This window comes from Diabrotica undecimpunctata, chromosome 1 (assembly GCF_040954645.1).
Source record: "Diabrotica undecimpunctata isolate CICGRU chromosome 1, icDiaUnde3, whole genome shotgun sequence".
Taxonomy (NCBI): domain Eukaryota; kingdom Metazoa; phylum Arthropoda; class Insecta; order Coleoptera; family Chrysomelidae; genus Diabrotica; species Diabrotica undecimpunctata.
The window spans coordinates 107,045,746-107,064,864 of record NC_092803.1 but is presented as its reverse complement, the minus strand read 5'-3'; the positions used below and the strand labels follow the sequence as shown (position 1 = coordinate 107,064,864).

Below are 19,119 nucleotides of genomic sequence, written 5' to 3'. Positions count from 1 at the left end.
TATAAAAAGTTAACAGTAGACGGTAGGGAATGGAGATGGGATGAAGAGAAGGAACAGCTATACGAAACAAAAAAGGGGAAACTGCACAAGCGTCAAAAAACTAATAAATAGTAAGCAAGAAAGGAAAAATGGAAACGATATGGCTATGATAAGAACAATGATTTTGAAGGAAGGAAAAGAAGATAGCAAGAAAGGAATCAAACAAATGGAAAATATATTGAAAGTGAAAACATAAAATATAAGAGGAACTTACGAGGAAGGAGCATTAAGAAATATAGATCAAAATAATGGCCTTACTAGGCCAAGCAGTCAGGAAGTGAGATAGTGAAAGTTGGAAAAGTACTCTTCTTAAAAGCTGCGGACGAAATAGATACTTGGGGATGGATTTTATGGTGTCAGATAGAGTAAGCCGAGTAGTAACTGATTTTCAAGCACTATCAGAAAGATTGTATTTTGTACTGAAAAGTACAATTTTTTGATGAAATGAAGATGGTATGTTACTATTAGGCAATACAGAAAAATTAAACAGATGGGAGTATTTCGATGAATTATTAAATGATAAAGGCCAAGATCCAGAAAAGCGGTACGATTCTTAACAAAAGATAACAATGCATAGGTTTCACAGATGTCTTGAGATTCGCATATTGGAATATTTAAAGAAGAATCTGGAAAATATGGCCTGACTATAAATCAAGAAAAAACTAAATAAATGGATCACTCTAAGTACAACTGAGGCAGAGTATAAATTTGAGTTACAGAAGTAAGTTAACAGAATTTGAGTACCTTGGAGTAACAGTTACAAATAAAGGAGGCGAAGAGAGAGAAATAGATAAGCGGATAAAAAACGTATCCAGGGCAGCCAAGATTCGAACTTATGAAACAGTAGTGAGACCAACAGTATTTCATGCATGTAAAACTTGGATAATGAATAAAACAAAAAGTCAGAGATACGGGAGAGAAAAATCCTGAGAAAAGTTTTTTGTGGGATAAAGATTAAAACATTTAAAACTACTTTTTTTCGATTACACAAGTACGTTTTTTAAAACTACACACCTTCAGCTATAAATTACAGCCCATGTCGTCTTCTTAAAAGTATTTCCCGTGACCTGCGATTGTTTATAATGTTAAAGTTTAAATTCAGCGTGCTTTTGAAAATCCAAATCAATCGGTCAATGGAAGTGGTAAATTTTATTGGTCCAGTAACAATCAGTAAAAACAAAAAAAGGAAGGTTTCAGGTTAAACTAGTGGGAGCCACGTGTATCGTATACACAGTTACCACGGTTGGGTGTGGGGGAGTGTGCTTAGTGGAGGATGATAAATGCTCTGATCGTTGGCAACACAGTCACACAAAACACGATACTAAGATCAGGACTTCCGTCTGGTAGAGATGTCTTGGTCGGGGTTCGACAGAGCTGGACTACAAGTGGTACGCGAGTGAGATAGACAAGAGAACACGAAAGAGAAGAAAATTTTGGGTACCGCCCTATTTTGGACGGAATAGGGAAAATATAAATCCAAAAACTGGATACTTTGAACATACTTTGAGTTTAGAAAATTGTCAGAAGTTTCATATGTCCGACGGACAACCGTTCGTAGAATATTAAAACAACACAAATTTAACTCATACAAAATTAGCTTACTTCAGGAACTACATAATGATTCTGATTTTGTGAGATGACCACTGAATGAATTATTAGCAATCCTAATTATGATTTTAATATTTGTTTTTCTGACGAGTGTTTCTTTTACTTAAATGGTAAAGTTAATCATGAATGTTGTTATGGATTTGGTATCAATCCAAAAATATTTTATGGGGAAACCTATATGGGAAATTCTTTTTACCAGAAACATTTAATAGCGCAATGTATCTAGATTTGTTGAAAAATGCCATCGATCTAGCGTTAACAGCCATAATTGAGCAGGACGACCGTTATCGTGAAGAAAATTTCTTAAACGAGTAATTTCAAGAATGGATCGATAAGAGGAAACTACTGAATGGTTACACGTTCACCAGATTTTTCTTTATTGGACTGTTTTTGTGGAGCCATTTACCCGATATTATGAGTTGCATTTTTGCCAGTTAATAAAGTCACTTTATTTGGATTTCACATATAAATAATTAATTTCTTGAGTCATTAAACTGGTCATTTAAAATAAAAATAACAAGATGCTGCCAAAAAGATAATATAAATAAATAACCTTGATCACATCATAGTCATTCCTATTTAAGATTTTAGGGATGAAGGCCATCCTCGCTTTATGAATTATAATTGTATATAATAATTATCTTCTCTTTAATCCCATTTACCTAAAATTTCGTTATTTCGTAAATTATCGTAATTTTGGTAAGCACTTAACCTTATCATTCTTTCTTGCTATCTGATTATATATTTTTGCCTCATCATCATCATCATCATCATACAGCCTTCTGGGTTCAAAGTTGGACATGGGCCTCCCCTAATTTCTTAAAGTTCTGTCGATCATGAGCTTCTTGCAGCCAATTGCCGGTGATTCTTTTGACATCGTCTGCCCATCGTGTAGGTGGTCTACCTCTGCTTCTTCTGTCAGCTAGTGGTCTCTAAATTGTATTTTTTTGGGTCCACCGCCCGTCATTCATTCCGGCTACATGACTTGCCTAGTTCCACTTCAGCCATGCTATACGCTCTATAACATCTGTAACGCCTGTCCTTCTTCTTATTTCTTCGTTTCTAACTCTGTCTCTGAGAGTCACTCCAAGTTGCAAGCGTTTCATTCGTCTTTGGGCTACTATGAGTTTGGTTGCTGTAGTCTGGGTTAAAGCAAGTGTTTCAGCTCCGAGCTGTCATGACTGGAAGCACACGTTAGTCAAACGTCTTCTTTTTCAAATAATTCGGCATATTCTCCATATGCGGCCCATACTAAAGTGATTCTTCTTTGCAGTTCAGCAGTTTGGTTGTCCCTAGCAATTTGGATTTCATGACCTGAGTATATATAATTTATGAACTAATCCTATTTCCTTGCAGTCGACTTTTGGATTTTCGCTTCTTACCAGATTTTTCATATATTGTCTGTTTCCAAATTTTATGTTCAAAACAACATCGTTACATCTAACTCTCAGGTCTGCATAGTTGTGCCATATTTTTGCGTGTTCTACTTAAATTCTCCAATACTTTTTAAACTTATTATAAAAACATTAAACATTAATTTTAACATAAAATTGACAAAGATTACTATTATTGTTCTAGATACGTGTACTGGGGAGAATACCCACTAACATTCTCTGCTTGTTTGGGACAAGAAGAAAGTTTTCGATTAATTTTAGCTAGAGGAGCTGATCCAGATGCTCAAGATTCAAACGGAAATACCGTGTTGCATTTATTGGTTATTAAGGAAAAGTCGGTAAATATAATAGTTTTAATATTATTAATAAAATGATAATAAAATAGTCGCTGACAGCGCTGATTTATTCTTTAAGCATCACTTCTGACACTGATTATCGCTAAATACAAGTAAATTTACATAATTGATTCTAATTAAAAATCAATTTTGTTCATTAAAAAGATATGCATACACAAGTAATGACGAAAAATATAAGTGGATACTTTAATTGATAATTATATTAATGTGTTAATAAATAAGCTGGAATAAAAATCTGAGTTGAAAAAGTCCGGAGTACCTTTATAAAAATGAAACAAATATTCTGTAGCCTATTTATATATGTAACTGAAAACATTTAGTATTTAATATTAAGTATTATGAAACGCTATAATGTAAGTTGCTTAAGTATGCTTTGGGATCATACCGTTATTATATGTGTGTATAGGTATTTATGTATATATGTTTATTTTGTTACGAAACGCACCAACAGCTGTTCAAACGCCAAAACGCCACACCAATGCCAAACGCCACGTCTTATCGATATATAGGTTAGGTGTGTATAAGATATAACCAAAGAAACACCCGTGGATCAAGATCAACTAAAGAACATGATATAGGGGCTGTAGCAGCTATGTCATTACTGTAGATTTGTTGATTGAACACACACATGAATACTTACTTGCACCACGCTTAGTACGCAAATCACAGACACAACCACAACTGGGTACATAACAAGAGAAAAAGTGTTGCCTTAAGAGATGCCCCAGAGAGCTGGCTAACTCTAAAGTATTATAGCCTTAATGGGACCACAGTGCTTCGTCCCAACTCATGTAACAACGAGATAATAAGAGAGAAAAAAGATGGCTTAGAAAGAAGTGACTCTTCTGGGTTCAGAAACAAAAATCTAATAGGAACAATCAGGAAGGGATTCCGCTTGCGGACTCTATCTCTGCCCCAAATATTGAGCCAGAAAATATTTCAAGAGGAACAGACCCCGTGTCAAAAAAACGCCGATCTGGAGGTGAGCAGAGAAAAAACAGTAAAAAAGTAAAATCGTCATTGAGACGTGCACCAAAGAAAATCCACAAAAAATCTAGAGCAGTGAAACTGGTAAAACGAGATTGTAAAAAACAATCCCGAGAGAATAATGCAAACAACAAACTAGAAAATAATGCACACAATCAGTTTTTGAAAAATATCTTTTACGATAATGAAAAATATGTAATATGAAAAATATCAATTACTATAATATAATAGAAGGAAATATGTTTTAAACAAGTCAATACGAAGGAGAATTAATATACTCTTTTTAATAAATTATTCTTCATCTTATTCCATGACCTATCATGACTTTATTGACAGCAGCTCTAAATAATGGTGTAGTGACATTCAGTGCCATTGTCTTAGATTTTTCCGCCTTAGATGTTCTTCTTCTACCGGGGCCACGTTTACCTTGGATCTTCCCCTGAAGGATCAGATGTAAAAGTTTATATTTTTCAGGGTGTCTCTTAACGTGACCGAAGTATTCCAGCTTGCGTCCCTTTATTATGTTGACAAGTCGTGTTGTTTGGATCAGGCGTCTAAGGACCTCCTCATTTCAAACTTTGTCAAATCAGCTCATTCGTAGTAGTTGTCTGTATAACCACATCTCAAAGGCTTCCAAGTGATTAAGCAATCCCTCACTTAGGATCCATGCTTCCACTCCATACAGTATGACTAGAAAATTGTAGCAATATGTCATTCGAACGCGAAGGTCAATACTGAGATCGTGGCTGCATAGTGCGTTCCCCATTTTTACATCAGTGACTCGGGCTTCTTCAATGCGGCTTTTAATTTCTACACCGAGACACCAAATATTATTTTATATTTTATACTGTAAGTGAAAAGGAAAATATAGAGGTCAAATAAGTCTGATGATTGGAGAACGTCGTTAAAATATTTTTTATCACATATTTATTATTGTGTATATTATGGATACGTAATAAATATATTGATTATAGGAACATTTTGATATGGCATATGAAGTAGGCTCTAGCCTTTCCATTAGAAACAATCAGAATTTGACACCTTTAACATTAGCTGCGAAGTTAGCAAGAACCGAGATGTTTTTTCATATTTTAAATTTGGAAAGAGAAATATATTGGCAGATAGGTAAGATATTATTATTTAACATTATTTTTGACGGAATATATTCATGGTGTGATTCTTTGTACATTGTTAAAAGCTGATATCGATTTTTCGATATATAATTACTCAAGACTGCATGAATTTAATTCCTGTGACGATTGAACTGTTATATTATAACATTTATAGAAACTGTGTAAGTTGATTTATAGGAATTGAAAGTATTCAATATGGAATTATGACATTATCGGATGTCTTAACCGATCAGTGGACAGTAGATAGTAGACAGTAGATAATATTCTGCGAAATATTATGAATGACACTGTTTAAATAGGTGTAATTAAATGATTATTAAATATGGATTGAGGTTTTCTGATAGGGAGATCAATTTTTTGTTGGTGTATAGTGACTGAGAGTGACTGTGAACACCATGAAGATTTCCAATCAATTTCCTTATAGCATTTTTCTTTCAATGTCAATTTTTGGCTGACTCTATCTCCACCTTTGTCCTCCACTAAATATGTAACTTGCTGAAACAATATGTGACTTCTTTTTGGCGTCAGGAGCTGATAGACCTAGTGCAAACAGGTAAGCTAATGAGGGCGCCAAAGTTTCACTTAGGGGGTCCGTATGTATCGATGTAGTGTATAGTTTGTTATAAAACTCCAAAAGTCTGTAGACCGAAATTTAATAAACTGGAATTCTTGAGTAGGTATTATGTTTACACGAAGTAAACGTATTAACATCATGTCGTTTAGAATATATTGATTTCTTGGCCACATCACACCAATTATGATGACGTTGAAACGATATTATGCTGCTTCCTAGTTCCCTGTTAAAATCATTAACTAATAATACTGAATCATTTTGCTCACTTTGTTCCCTTGGTAAAATGAAACAATAATAAACCTCGATAAAACAAAATAATAACATGCAATACATGTACTTACTACAAGATCATGTGAATAATAAGACATGGTTGTAGACAGAAGCATAATGAAACAACTGAGAGTCACGTGACGAAATTTACTTTTGCCATTCATTTAGTGAAGTGTGAGATTTTGAAAAAATGGAACTGGTGGACGTGTGAGTGTTTGCACTGAACTAGTACTTTTTGTAATACTATTTACATGAGTTTTATGGGGTTTTGCACAATTTGACATACTTAGCTACATATCTTTTATCCATCTAGAAAAAATGTGACCTGTGAGCTTTTGCATGCCACCTATTAATTTCTTGAGGACTTTTATTATTTGTCTCGTCTCTGTATGGTGTACGTTGATGTTCACCCGTTTATCACTAGCTGCATTTTTTTTATTTTCTTTTTTTTTTCTATCAATTTTTGTTCCTATATTTGTTAAAACATAATTTTTAATTATAATTTCAGGTAAAAGTTTTTGTTTCTGATTGGAGGCGATGTCCACTGATTGTATTCATATTGTTTCTGGGCCAGACATTTTCTCTATTCATGGGAGTATTTTAATTTATAATTTATTCGGTAAGATAGTTTCGAAACAAATTCAGATTTCTGCTTTAATCTGGAGCCTTCTAAAAATTGCAAGGCATAGCCAGACGTTGATAAAGATGTTAATAGAGACATGGGGAATCTAAAATTTGCATTCCACGACATGTCTCCTCAACTAAGCAGAAATCCTTAACGAATTTGTTTCTTGTATTCATACAGAGTAGATCCGAATAAAATGAAAAAGATAGAAAAGATTCGATTTCACGTTCAAAGCGTCTATGTATCTGTTGATACGTATTTCGACTTAATAAGTCTCATCAGAACAGTTCTGATGAGACTTATTAAACTATTCTGATGAGACTTATTAAGTCGAAATACGTATCAACAGATACATAGACGCTTTGAACGTGAAATCGAATCTTTTCTGCCTTTTTCATTTTATTCGGATCTACTCTGTATTAGTACAAGAAACAAATTCGTTAAGGATTTCTGCTTAGTTGAGGAGACATGTCGTGGAATGCAAATTTTAGATTCCCCATGTCTCTATTAATATCTTTATCAACGTCTGGCTATGCCTTGCAATTTTTAGAAGGCTCCAGATTAAAGCAGAAATCTGAATTTGTTTCGAAACTATCTTACCGATTTTTCTATCAGATGTCGCTATTGCGTCCATAACGAAGCCATTTTATTGTTGCTTCCTAATAAGACAGAGAAGATTATTTTTCACGTTAAGAACGCCTATGAATAACTGTTCTGATGAGACTTATTAAGTCGAAATACGTATCAACAGATACATAGACGCTTTGAACGTAAAATCGAATCTTTTCTGTCTTTTTCATGTAGAAATTTAAATTGTTATTTTTATCTCGGGTTACAAATGCTGTTGATATACGTGTTTTTTTTTTGGACTAATTCTGCATTAACAAACATTAAAATATTTTGTCATAAGCGTTATTCTCTAATAAATAATGAAATTCCCTACGGTCTTTTTTATCGTTCTTCCTCTTCATGGTTCTTGTGAGTTTTTTTGCTTTTTAGGATAGTTCCAAAATCTAATCTGGTCTTAAAAATTTAATGCCCGACTCACTACAATCGTTGATTGAATATCCGAACTACAATTAACACTAAACAGATCCCAAATGGGAAATGGGCAAATTACAATAAGAAAATACTTTATTATTCGGTTTTATATTACATTTTATGTCGATCTTTCTCCTTTTTTATTTTTTTATATTAATATTTATCTTGTTTTAGGAAGTATAACTTGTGCTGCGTATCCTTTATCCCAAATAGATACTATAGATATGGAAACTGGTCATATATGTAAAATTTCTGCTTTAAATTTAGTAGTTTTTGGGGTAGGTATTTTTATATATCACATGTGTCACTTCTTTTAGTTTAAATAAATTTACAACAAAGGATTAACGTAATGTAAAAAAAACTAGGTATATCTATCTATAGTACTTTATTCTAGCTTCTGTATATACTTCGAACAGGAAGAGCCGAAACCGTACCTTTAACGGTACGGCACGGTTTTGTCCTTTTAGTTAACCCGACCCACGGTGCACAGAGTCACGTTCTCTATCGTGCACGTGGGTAACTCCAATCTGGCGCGTTTAAGTCGCGGTGGTGAGCATCTTTCACTTAAGTGGAAGTGAATAGATAACCAAGTTCAAATTGGAACCTAGTTATGTGGAGTATAACACGAAAAACCTAATCCTTAGGTGAAACAGCATACGCCTATAGGATAAATGGCTGTAGGATGTGCAGTCGCACATCCTACAGTAGGTGAATTTGAGACGAACAGGCATGGTCTCATCTAAATGTTTGCCTTACTGTGCCAATCGGGTCTTTAACATAGTGAACGGTTTACACACTCATACTAGGTACTCGTAGAAACAATACGAATAAAGAAAAGCAAGCCCAAGGAGTGCACCAGACTTGGAAGAGGGGAAAGTAGATAAACTAGCCACATAGATAGACTAAAAATAGACGTGCCCAAGTGAAGTGTTAGTGAAGCATCCTACAAACGCTTTAAGTTTCTGGTAAAATCAGAATATGAAAAGTCGGAGTTGGCAATCCTAAAGAGCCAGGAGTTTCCTGTTCCTGTAAAGGCAAAACCGCAACATAAGACGTCAAAACGTTGTCGACCCCAGGAGGAAAGTCCGAAGGAGGCCAAAAAGTCAAACAAAGACAAAGCATGCCTAATACATCGGCTGCTCTGCCTACAGAGACTAAAAAACTGGAGGCAAGGAGACCCAGGGAAGTCTCATATAAAAGTACCGCAGAAGGGATTAAAATGGCACTGTTGTCAATAAAGTACGCAATGAAATTGTTAACTCCAAGTTACTCAGTTCGATGTACAATACAGGCTACATCATGTTCCTGTGCAAAGATATTGCCACAGTGGAATGGATCAAGATGGTGACAGTTAATGTTCGACCCTTGGGAAGGTTCAGAACACTGGGCTACTAAGAAGGAAAGATATACTTCTAGTGGGATATTTCACTAACTTGGCTCAGCTATCGGTCTTAAGTCTATTAAGTATTCAGAGGCAGAACGAAGGAATCAATGCTAAATCAACTAGAGACTGCTAAAATAGGAGGTGAGGGGTACATCTGCACTTCTAGTCCTGCTATTGATAAAAATCTATAAATTCAGTAAAAGCTCACATGAACTCATTGAAGATAACTTCAATCTATAATCAATATTAACAAAAACATCATTGCTGTGATTACTTTACTGATTACTATTTAAAAAGTTTAGTTTAGAGAAGCAGCTTATGACGAGTAGCTTTTTACGTTTAATTCAAATAAAAATATATTTGAAATAAATAAATAACAAAATAAAATTCGATCCTAGGTAATATGTAAAATCAAAATTAAATACAATTATTGTCATAAAAATCGAAACGAAAATACGATGTGTTAATGTGTTAATATATATACACGCTAAAGAGAAGGGATTATCTGAGTTAGAGGTGGACGGATCGATCAACATTCTATCCGGCAAGGAGCGAGAAGTGACTAATTAACACTTAGTCATGGAACAGTTACGTCTCAGATCAACACTCTAACACTGGGTCGGAGCTGCCACTAGATCAACACTCTAGCAGAAGCGGTTGGCCTTCGCTCAACACCTTAGGTTCAGTGGACTTGTTCCCAGATCAACATTCTGATAGAACTTCTAGGTGGCTTGGCCTTTGGTTGACACCCAGATCAGTACTCTGGCGAAACTCGATTCTCTCTTGCGGCGTACGTTGTTTTATACCGTTACTGGCCTTTAATCTCCTCGTTACATTGTTACAAGATAGAGTAACAATAATGGTAGCGCTGGGAGTACCTGGTGACAAGAAAGTGAAGTTTTTCATCTTAGCATACTTTCCCGGAGAGGAGGCGGAGGTGCCATCATATATGGTAAAGCGCTTCATCATTTAGTGGGAAACCAACGGAAAAAACTTAATACTAGTAGTCAATGCAAATGGACACCACATCATAAGGGGAGCACATATACCAACAAAAGAGATGAATCACTACACGAGTAGCTACTTACTACTAATTTAAGTAGTGGCAAACATTGGCAATCACTCAACATTCACATTCACTATCTCTATTAGAAAGGATGTGTTAAATCTTACCTTAGTGTCTAGGGGCTGTGAATTTAATAAGTATGTGGAGTGTTTTGGATGAGGCATTCCTCTCAGATCACTGTTTAATCGTGTTCAAACTTTAAGCTCGAGACATAGCAAATGAAATGTACAGAATACCTAAGGAAACAACCTAGGAAGGTTACAAAAATGACCTGCAGGTTATTAGCAGGAGGAAATAAATTACAAAATAATGTTGATTAAAGACTTGAAAAAAAAAACAGCTAACCCCACAACAAAGACAATAATTAAAGCTTATAAAAGCAATTGCCCTCTTAAACCTAAGATAACCGAAAGTCAGCTACCCTGGTGTAGCAATTAAATAAATTACACAAGGCCAGAAGAAAATTCAACAAAGCTAAACAAATAAACTGCTGGTAGAGTATCGAAAATCTCTAACAAAATTTAACAAAACACGTCGTAAATCAAGGAGAAGTTCTTGGCGAACCTTTCGTGCCAGTCTGAAGGAAACACCTGATATCAGCAGAGTGCTCTTTGAGGGGAAGCCAAGACACCAAAGGTGCGTTAAGAATAGAAGACCATAGAGACGCTGGTAAACAAACAACAAAGATAATTAATGATAGCATAAGAAGAAAAGCAGATCTCAAGATGAATTTCCCTTATCTCTTATTACCCTTTCTAAACAGAATTGACGCCTGAAAGGATTAAGTGGGCTATAGGATTCTTTACGCCTTTAGGGATCCTAGCCCTGATGGATAGATCTCAACACTCATTAAAAAAAAGGTCATATCTGGTGGGAAACTGGTGGTATTGTATTTCGAGACCGATTTCCGAAGTGGAAATAGAAACGTCAACAAACTTACTTTAACCTTCAATTGTGGGTTATTCCCCTTAAAATAGTAATGGCTTTAGAATGCTACAAGAAAATAGCTTCAGAACAATAATAAGAATTATACAATGGATTAAAGACATGTTGGCAGGAAGAGACTTACTATAACTGTGAGAGGACATCATTACTCTATTATAGGGGAGATCATCAGCTGTGTCTTCCTTAAATGTGTTGGTGAGAGGGAAAGTGAAAGAATATTTCAACGGAAAACTAGAGAGATACAAGGGGAGAATGTTAAAAGTAAGGAGGGCCACAGCCATTGGGATATAGCAGAATGAGTGGGATGCAACGGGGTGTGGACAGTGGACGAAGTCACTGATACCGAATTTGTTGAGCTGACTGAACTGCTGGAACAGGCGCTTAGACTACTATCTGATGCAGTTGCTTACAGGATACGAGAGCTTCCGTAGCTACTTGAACAGGTTCAAAAAGGCCGAATCGGGCAATTGTCTATATTGTGGGGCTTCGAATACTGTGTCACATACATTTTTATAATGTTTTAGATGAGTCAAAGAAAGGAATGTCGATAAAACAGATGGAAGAGCGGGAGCTAGATGCAGTTATAGCAATTTATGGAGGATGCCGAACTGGCCCGCAGAGGTAGGAAGAAAGAGAGGTTGATAACGCAGGGGTAAAGGTAAGTATAAATGAGAGAGTTGGAGAGGTGGCAATGGCGGCAGACATGAAATAGTGACAGCGCAAGTGGAATGAGATGAGTTTCAACTGATGTGCAGACGGACTACGACAAATAGTACACAGGACTTCTGTACGCGGCTCTGCCTTCCACTTGGAGACAGGGCCGCGTTAAGGCTAAAATGACCGTTGGAAAGTATCTATGTATGTATGTGCAGGAAGGAAAGCGAAGGAGAAAATCGTGTTAGGCAGAGGCGGACGTGTTGGTCGCATAAGTGTGAGAGAAAAGCTAATGTGTGATAACAAGCGACTGAGAAGCGGGTAAAATAAAGGTATCGGGGAGAAGTTATGTTCTAACGGACAATCCCAACCCGATGCCCTAGTATAAGAGAGGTGTGGTTTAGCTGATCCTGGCCACATCGAAGTTACGGAGGGCAGGGAGGTCCGATTCAGGGCCAAGCTGGTCGGCGTGACTTTAAAGGAGTTTTAGTTTTAGGAACTTAGCACTGTCGGAAATATTTACCTCCGGCGTCTGTTTGCAGATTCCCCACCTAGTGATGAAAAAAATATTACACTAAATGAAACTATTATTCCACTCTCAATGGAGGTGAAATACTGAGAGGGGTGATTCTGGACCAAAAACTGTAGGGGAGTCACCCTTCCAAAATGACCAATAAGGCCTTAAAAACATCATGGGCATATCGCCAGATGGTTGGAAAAACGTGAGGATTGAACCCCAAGTGAATATCTGGATCTATAAGCAGATAGATACATTTGGCATCCCTATGCATCTGTTGTCAAATGAAGGAAACTAAGATCAAAGTACAAGTTCAAGTGAAAGCAAAGTTGGCAACAGTGCAAGGGCTAGCATGCTTGAGCACCATAGGTGCAATGGGAATAACACCAACAGCTGCCATGGAGATCCTTCTTGGTTAGGATTCCCTTCCGGTGGTAAATAAAGAGGGATTTAAAAAAGGGACTCAAGCTATATGAGAAGGGATTTCAAAAAGGGTAACGTCAAAGGTCATCTGGAAATTCTCTCCCACCCCTTTATTGAACATGGCAGCTGCAAGTCACCAGACATCGACAAAAATGGCCTGGGACCATAAATATAATGTTTGTTTTCCAAATAGAGAGAAATGGGCAGGAGGAGCCCAAAGGTATTCAGGAAAACTCTCAAAAATGGTATACCGATGGTTCAAAAATGGAAAATGATGGGGCGTCAAGAATGGTGAGGTCAAGTTTCAAAAGACATGTGGTCGTCGATGCTGAAGGCACTATTTTACAAGCAGAAGTACATGCCATTCATATGACAGTCCAACATATGCTAAACAAAAACCGATGCAAACAAAAGATATGTATCATGTCAGATAGCCAAGCCGCATTAAAAGTACAGAAAAGTAATAGCTTTTGATAAAAAATACTTTACGAACGACTTCAATCCCCTAACCAGCTGGCGAACAGGAATAAGAATAGACTTATCTGGGTTCCAGAGCATGAAGGAATAGCAGGCAACGAGCAAGCAGATCAGCAAGCGAAACTCAGTGCAACAAAACCTTTTATAGGACCAACTCACATATTCGGCTTCGTCCAAAGGGATTATGAAGAGGTTATTACTAAATGGATAATCCTAGAAATCAACAGAGCCTGGAATAAATTAACAGGTCTAAACCAGTTTAAGAAGTTCTTTAGCATAAACAAATATTCCATGTCTTTATCAAAACTATATCTGAAATTTATTGATTATAATCATTTATCATAGTGTTTACAAAAATATAGAAATACTTATTATAAAACGTAAATTAGTCCATTTGGGGCGAAACACAATAAACAGTCATAGGTATATATAACACATAAATACAATTTTTTTACAAAAACAATTCAAATATTTAAAAAAAATCTTAGCTGTGGTTGTTTCTACTGTTAACGGATCAATAAATTTCTTTATTGGTGGTCTATCGGAATGTAATTTGTTTGATGTGTTTGTGGTATTTCGTACAGCCTCGGGTGGCCTCGGTTACAAAAAATTAAAATAAATTTTATTTAATAAATTCACATCTTTTTTGTCATTTATAGCGCTTGGAAAGTGTTTAATTTGTATTGAGTCATATATTTCTGATTTTTTTGTGTTTTGGTCTACTTTTAAAATTTTTGTTTGTTCAACATATTTTTTTTGCTGTTTGCTTGTTATATATAAGTTCATATTTATGTGAATTCAATCTAAAATGTAGGTGCTGACTTGTTTGACCAATATAAACTCCATGACAATCTTTACATGGAATTTCATAGAGTATTTGTGTTTTTTCGATTCGAAAAATCTTATTTATTAATATTCTTTATGTATTTATTTTAGGATAAAGATGAACATTTGGAACTGTTAGATGGACTTTTAATAGATTTATTAAATGCCAAGTGGAACACTTTTGTTAAATTTAAATTTTACAGGCAATTTTTTACTTTTGCTTTCTACTTCATAATATCACTTTTTGCATTTACACTTAGACCGGGGCCTCCAGAAGCATCCAAAGCTGCGAAAAATTCTACAAATGCTACTGTTCACAGTCAGCCTAATAGTACTGTTAATACTTCATTCAATGTTATATTGCAGATAAATGAAACTTTGAAAAAGATAAAATCCAAAGGTAAGTTTTTATAGCGGCTATAGAAATCTACCACGAAAAGCTTATTTAGTTAGAGAGCATTTTTGAAGATAATGAAAGCCTCCGTTTAAACGTCTCCATCACATCGGATTATTATAATAAATAAAATAAATTATCCAGATAGTAATGTTTTTTTATTAGAATCTAATTAATCAATGCCCTTAATGCTAACAGATACTAGCAGAATCTAGTAGATACACATGATGGATTTCTTGGATATTTTAATTTCTGACAAAACTGGGTCTAAAACGAAAACCTTTTGAGTCAAAAATTTATCATAAAGGAATTATATACCAAGTTTTAAGACTTTATCCTCTCTATCAAAATCTGTATCTAATCTTATCTGTAACTTTGGTGATCTCTGATCTACTAATGTCAAATTAAATAAGGTCCTACAGCTAACTTTCAAGACCATTCAGAGGATTGAACAACAACAAAATTACTTAAATATATTTACTAAATAGTGCAACTAATAATGCATTCAGTCCGACTTCACAATTCTTTAATCGTACCTTCTCTCTATAAGCTGTAGAAAAGATGTCTGTGCTCACAGAGCAAATATCTAAGAATATAATTTTGCTGTACATCTAGACTAGATACTACGGTCTCAGGACAAAGTTTTGAATTTCACTCCATCTAATATAGATAAAGCATACGTTCATTTGTGAATTAAATCTTAAATGTGTCTGTATTCAGAAATTGGCAGTGATCATGTTTACAATTTCTCGAAATATTTCTTTATTGGTTGCTACACCAGGAGCGGTTTGTCCATTGGTTCGCTTGTGCAGTGAACACCCAATCAAATTTCATTAAAATAAAGTTTGTTTTAAATCTCATAAATATTATAATATCATTAAAATATTGTTTTAAAATGTCATAAATATCATAGTATCACTTAAATATAATTTTATTTATTAATCATATGTATTTGCACTACGCCGCTGGATGCACGTGCCAAGAAATTCAAATTCCTGTATGATAGTTAGAAAGAGAGATCTCAAAATACGTGTGACCAGCGATTCACTTGTTTAAAACAGAGAGGATTTGTGCATTGCACAAACAGGCGGGAGCGTTTCGATTCAATTTAGTGTTGTGAGATTTAGTTAAATAAAAAATACAACATCAGTAGTTTTAGGATGGACCCTTATTAAGTGGAATTTATAAAAGAAAACGCAAATAGTGTTGAAGATCGATTTCTTATAAAAAAGAATGGACCACCTCGGTCAGAGATAAACTTGGTACAAGAATGTGCAATAAGAAACAAAAAGTTAAAAAAACGTTGTTTTAAAGTTGAAAAATATAGAAAAGCTTCGTGGTTGTGCGGGTGTGATAAACTAGTAGAAACCCTCAATTTAGAAGAGTGATATCATAGTTTAAACGCGGAATATCCTCAAATTTAAATGTACACAGCGGCCCTCGAAAACTGCCTGTTTTCTCGATTGCAATTTGCGTTTCCTCATAAGAAATTACAGAATATATAAAGTAGTATATTTATTTGTGCTTCTCTATAGTAGACTTGACCAGAAGTTGTCGTACAATGTAGCCAATTCTTGTTCACAAGTAGTAATTATGGTCATACAAAACCTGTATTCTTCCATTCAGCGATTTTTCCCGCAATAAAATTTAAAAAAAACCTGATTTTTTCAATAGTAAAAATTAAGCACAAAATAGTAATGAAATAAATTTTATTTATATGTTCCGTTTCGTTACATATTTAAATTTATAAAATAAAAATCGATATTTTAAAACAATATTTTCAATCGTTTGGCAACTTTGGAATTAGCGACGGAATTCCGTTTCAATTCAGATCCACAGAAAGCCGTAAGACTAGTTTTTGTCGAGCGAGTGCCTATCAACAATAGGTTATTTACATTGGCGTTTCTGAGGGTAGGGTATTTTATGCGATAAGTTTGCGATATAATTTTTAGTTATATTCTGTGATTATTTGGTTTGAGTTTTATTGAAGTTGGACGAAAAACCGAGTTGTTCCAAGAGAAGACTGCAAAATTCTGATGTTGATTCCAAAAATGAAATGCCGCAAAAGAGACGGAAAATGTTAACGTCCGAAGAGAAGGTAATAATATGAAACGTTTATGAAGGAATTGTCGGCAGAAAAATGGAATTAAATGTTAGCCAAGCGGTCGACATTTGTAGCAGTTTAACAAAAGTATCCGTTAGCTGTATTTATCGTGTACTTAAAAATACATCGGAAAATAAAAAGCAAGAAAAAGGTAAAACTAGAGCTAGGAAAAGCATTGTTTTGGATGACGAGACAAGGAATATTATACGTCGAAAAATTCATTCATTTTATTTTCGGAGTGAAATTCCAACACTGAAAAATATTTCTCAAGAGCTCGAAAACGATGACTCCTTACCCAAGATATCTCGTAGAGTCTTAACCAGGACCATGCGTGAAATGAACTTTCGATATGTAAAACTCAACAGAAAAAGTATGCTATTAGAAAAAAATAAAATTATTGTGCAGAGAAGAAAATATTTAGAAGAAATACGCAAAATTCGCAGCACTGGACGCAAAATATGTTATTTGGATGAAACCTGGATTAACCAAGGTTGGAAAAGGTCATACAGTTGGAAAAGTTTGGCAAGATTTAAATGTCAAAAGTAAACGCGAAGCATTTATAGAAGGCTGATATACAGGATTAAAAGCTCCATCAGGAAAGGGACGGCGTTTAATCGTCACCCATATAGGAAGTGATACAGGGTTTCTTGATGATGGTTTTCTTCAATTTGAGTCGAAAAAAACAGGTGATTATTAAAGAAATTGAAAGGGAGGATTCAATAATGGCTTACAGAAAAGGGGATTGCATACGAAGAATCAATGCTCAAAATTTAGCTCCTTGACATTGCACGGTTAAGGAAAATTGAATATCTTAAATATGCTGTAGATGAAACTGCAAAAGATTATGGTGTCAAAGTTCTGCGTCTACCACCTTATCATTGCGAACTTAATCCCATTGAACTTATCTGGGAGCAAGTGAAAGGAGAAGTAGCACGCAATAACAAAACGTTCAAATTAAACGAAATTAAGAAACTTTTGATTCAAGCAATCCTCCATGTAACTCCAGAGAAATGGGCTAAATAAATAGGCCACATAATTAAAGAAGAACATCGTATGTGGGAACTTGACACTTATATAAAAGTTTTACTAGAGCCAATTATAATTACACCAGGTGGTGAAGATAATGACAGCGATAGCAGCACTGCATCTTCAGGTTTAGACAGCGAATAATATTTTCTAATAGTTTAATAAGAACATCAGCATAAAAAAAACCAAAAACAAAAAAAAAAAACGAGAAGAACATAGTAAGTGTGTATAGTGTTTGTGTTTAAACACATCAAACATTATTTTTATTTTGTTTTTATAGAATTGTTACGTAAAAATATGAGTCATAGTTTTAACCTGTAAACATGTTTTTATTCACTAATATGTTTTAGATTATACGAGACCTTTCGACCATAAACCCCAAGTAATAAAAAACTGGTTCCATTCGAATCTTCCGGAATTAGGCCTGTCCATTCGAGGCGAAACCAGGTCAATTGAGGTCAACATCCATGCAGTTCTAGAGCAGCTCTTTTCGTATAAATATGAGGGAACTTTTATTTTGAAAACAGTTAATAAAGAAGATTCGCGCTCGCGATATTGTTGTTACGCTCGCCTACTAATAAATTATGTATATTTAGTGATAAATAAATTAATATCAGTTATTGTGCTTTTTAATAAATTTAGATAAGAACCTTTAGAACAAGACATTATAAATTAAAAAGACAATTAATAAATTCACAACAAATGGTGTCAGAAGTGGGATACTTAAGATAAATTGCAAAAATAAATTACAAGTGGATATAAAATAAATTGTGAAAATGACGACGATTTATGAGCTGACAGTGACTAATTTAAGAAGACATCTCGAAGACAGAGAATTAGCTTCTACCGGAAAAAAGGCTGAGTTAGTCCAACGACTAAAGAACGCTTTGCTAAAAGAAGGACTAGATCCAGAGACTTATATATTTGAAGACAAACATGATGCTGTCCTCTCGTCGATTTCGAAAGTTTCTGGTGACATCGCATCATTGGAGAACAAAGTTTCTGGCGATATTTCAAAAGTTTCTGGTGACATCGCATCATTAGAGAACAAAGTTTCTGACGATATTTCGAAAGTTTCTTCTGATGTAGCCAAAGTTTCCGGCGACATCGCTTCGTTGGAAGACAAAGTTTCTAACGAGATTTCTTCGCTGGAAAGCAAAGTATCTGCTAACATCTCTTCGGAAATCTCTAAAGTCACTTCTGAGATGTCTGCCCTGGACGATAGAATATCTTCGTTAAAAAACCAAGTTGCTGCCGATATGTTGGCCTTCGAAGAA

General features: G+C 35.0%; 1 protein-coding gene across 1 annotated transcript in view; it reads left to right on the top strand.

Moving 5' to 3' along the window:
• Positions 1-19,119, top strand: part of nan (transient receptor potential cation channel subfamily V member nanchung) — a 123,307-nt gene that overhangs the window by 42,674 nt on the left and 61,514 nt on the right. The window contains exons 7-10 of the mRNA XM_072545991.1: positions 3,226-3,379; positions 5,359-5,509; positions 8,202-8,305; positions 14,430-14,718. Coding sequence (XP_072402092.1) covers positions 3,226-3,379; positions 5,359-5,509; positions 8,202-8,305; positions 14,430-14,718 — 698 coding nt within the window. The remainder of the gene's footprint in view (positions 1-3,225; positions 3,380-5,358; positions 5,510-8,201; positions 8,306-14,429; positions 14,719-19,119) is intronic.